General features: G+C 35.1%; 1 protein-coding gene across 1 annotated transcript in view; it reads left to right on the plus strand.

The window, feature by feature from the left end:
- Positions 1 to 1,570, plus strand: part of Cdgapr (GTPase-activating protein CdGAPr) — an 8,568-nt gene extending 6,998 nt beyond the window's left edge. Inside the window, exon 9 of the mRNA XM_070297976.1 lies at positions 1,469 to 1,570. Coding sequence (XP_070154077.1) covers positions 1,469 to 1,570 — 102 coding nt within the window. The remainder of the gene's footprint in view (positions 1 to 1,468) is intronic.
- The last annotated feature ends 586 nt before the right edge of the window (positions 1,571 to 2,156 follow it).

Raw genomic sequence — 2,156 nt, forward strand, 5'->3', positions numbered from 1 at the left:
AAGCAGTGGTATCAACGCAGAGTACTTGAGAAAACCGTTTGACAAGACTGGGGCAACAATTTTATCGAATATGATTTAAGCCGTGCTCTATTATTGCCGTAGACGTATTGCGAACAAAACTGCATATTCTAATATCTGATCTCCCGCAGATACTCGTGGCATTTATAATAGATTAGAGAGACAAATCGGGAAATTGTTATTTCGTGCGAGGATGTTAAAATTTTCATGCGAGCGTATAACATAAAGGAAAAAAGCGATGTTATATATTGTTGAAACCGTGACTTTCCCGTATATAAAACAACTATGCTCCCGCCGAGATTTTACTCAATGTACTTTTAATTATCAGCGTCGATATTTTGCGGCGATAACCAGAGGTATTAATTAACCGATTATATCTCGAGACACTTTCCTAGCATCGTATCCTTTTGCATGTTCATGTATCCTGGCTTGAATATTTCTCGGTCGAATAAACTTTTATCGCGAGAGATCGATGCCTGTGAGAACGGCATGCAAGCACACACACTATATATATATATATATATATATATATATATATATATATATATATATATATATATAATATACGTAATAGCGCGTATATTTCCGACATTTAATTATTAATGCATAAAATATATATATATATACACTTAGAGATTTTTCGATAGCGTCTCTCTCTTCCCTGGATATCCTTTAAAGGATGTAGTTTAATGGCCTAATCCTCTATACAGAGGTATCGTACACAACGCTCTTATACAAAACAACCCCTTTACAAACGAGGTACCTAACGACGAAGAGATATACTTGTGTGCACAATATTGACGAGCAACAATAAAACATCCGCGAGCGATGTGTATTTTTAATAAGTTGAGATTCTTGCGGTTTTTTCGCGAAATATAATCGTAGAGACTCGTTAGGATCCATATTATTAATGGCGCGAAAAGAGAAAGAAAAAAGAGAGAAATGATACGAGATATAAATGTTTCAAGCCGTTACAAGTAAAGTTCTCTATAAAAAAGGAAACCGATACACAAAGACTAATTCTGTAATACTTAAAGGCTAATATAGTAATCTTGTTTTTGAGTGTAGACGGCTCACGCCTTTTCGCGGGCTGGGCGCATTTCTGTCTCTTTAGTTATAATCGTAATAATTGTTTCCGTTATATGAGAAAGATTACACTGTTTGTCGATTATAATTATAATATATACAAGAGTTGTAAAAAAAACGTAAAATAAATATAAATGCTGTAAACACTGAAAAAGAAAAGAGAGAGAGAGAGAGAGAGATGTTAAATAGATATTTCCAAGTATATCCTTCAAATACTACTTTGTGCATCAATAATTAATAGCGTGGTAATATAGAAGAATAATAGAGATACCAAACAGGAAAAAGTATCAAAATTAAGATATCATTTTGTTTTTCGGAATTTCAAATTCTTAATAGTTTAAACTAAAAATTTATATCCATACAGAAATATAAGTCGTTCCCTGTCGGATTGTATCACAGTTTTGACGATATTATTTCCAACTTTGAGCAAATGTTACTATTGATTAAGCGGAATCAATCTGGCTGATTCGCTCGCAAAACCAACGTCTTAAAAATCATGATAAAGAAAATGAAAAGAAAACAGATTTGAAAATCTTTGTTCATCATTGCTATATAGATTTTATAATTCGCCAAAGATGATGGGAAAAATCCCTACGATTTTCAAGTTTTCAATTTAGTATCTAAATGAGCAATGAATACATAAATTATTCTCTGATGAATAAATTAAGCAAATGAAACTTGCCTCAATAAATTGCGGCACTGAATTGCTGCGAGATAAAGATTTATCGATTTAGGAATAGATTTCGGTATCTTTTCTCTAATAATTACAGCGTAATCGCAATATGTGTTTCTTTACTTTTTCAAACTGGGTGTTAAGCCGGTCTGTCCGCTCTCATTGAACCTCGATTGCTTTCGAGCGGGTTCATCTCGAGTCCCGTGGCAAGAAGCCCGGACTCTCGACACGTAAAGGACCTTTAGTCTTTACTTCTTTAAACGCCGGTGATGGAGTGGACGGGGAGAGGGGCCTCTCGACCGATGGCGGAAGAGGGACGAGTTCGCTTTTATATCGTAGGAACGAGAGCCACTCGAGAGGCCAGGAAGCGTCTAAGGTG

The sequence above is a fragment of the Polyergus mexicanus genome, unplaced genomic scaffold (assembly GCF_030449975.1).
Source record: "Polyergus mexicanus isolate NDT 795.1 unplaced genomic scaffold, iyPolMexi1.0 SCAF_6, whole genome shotgun sequence".
Taxonomy (NCBI): domain Eukaryota; kingdom Metazoa; phylum Arthropoda; class Insecta; order Hymenoptera; family Formicidae; genus Polyergus; species Polyergus mexicanus.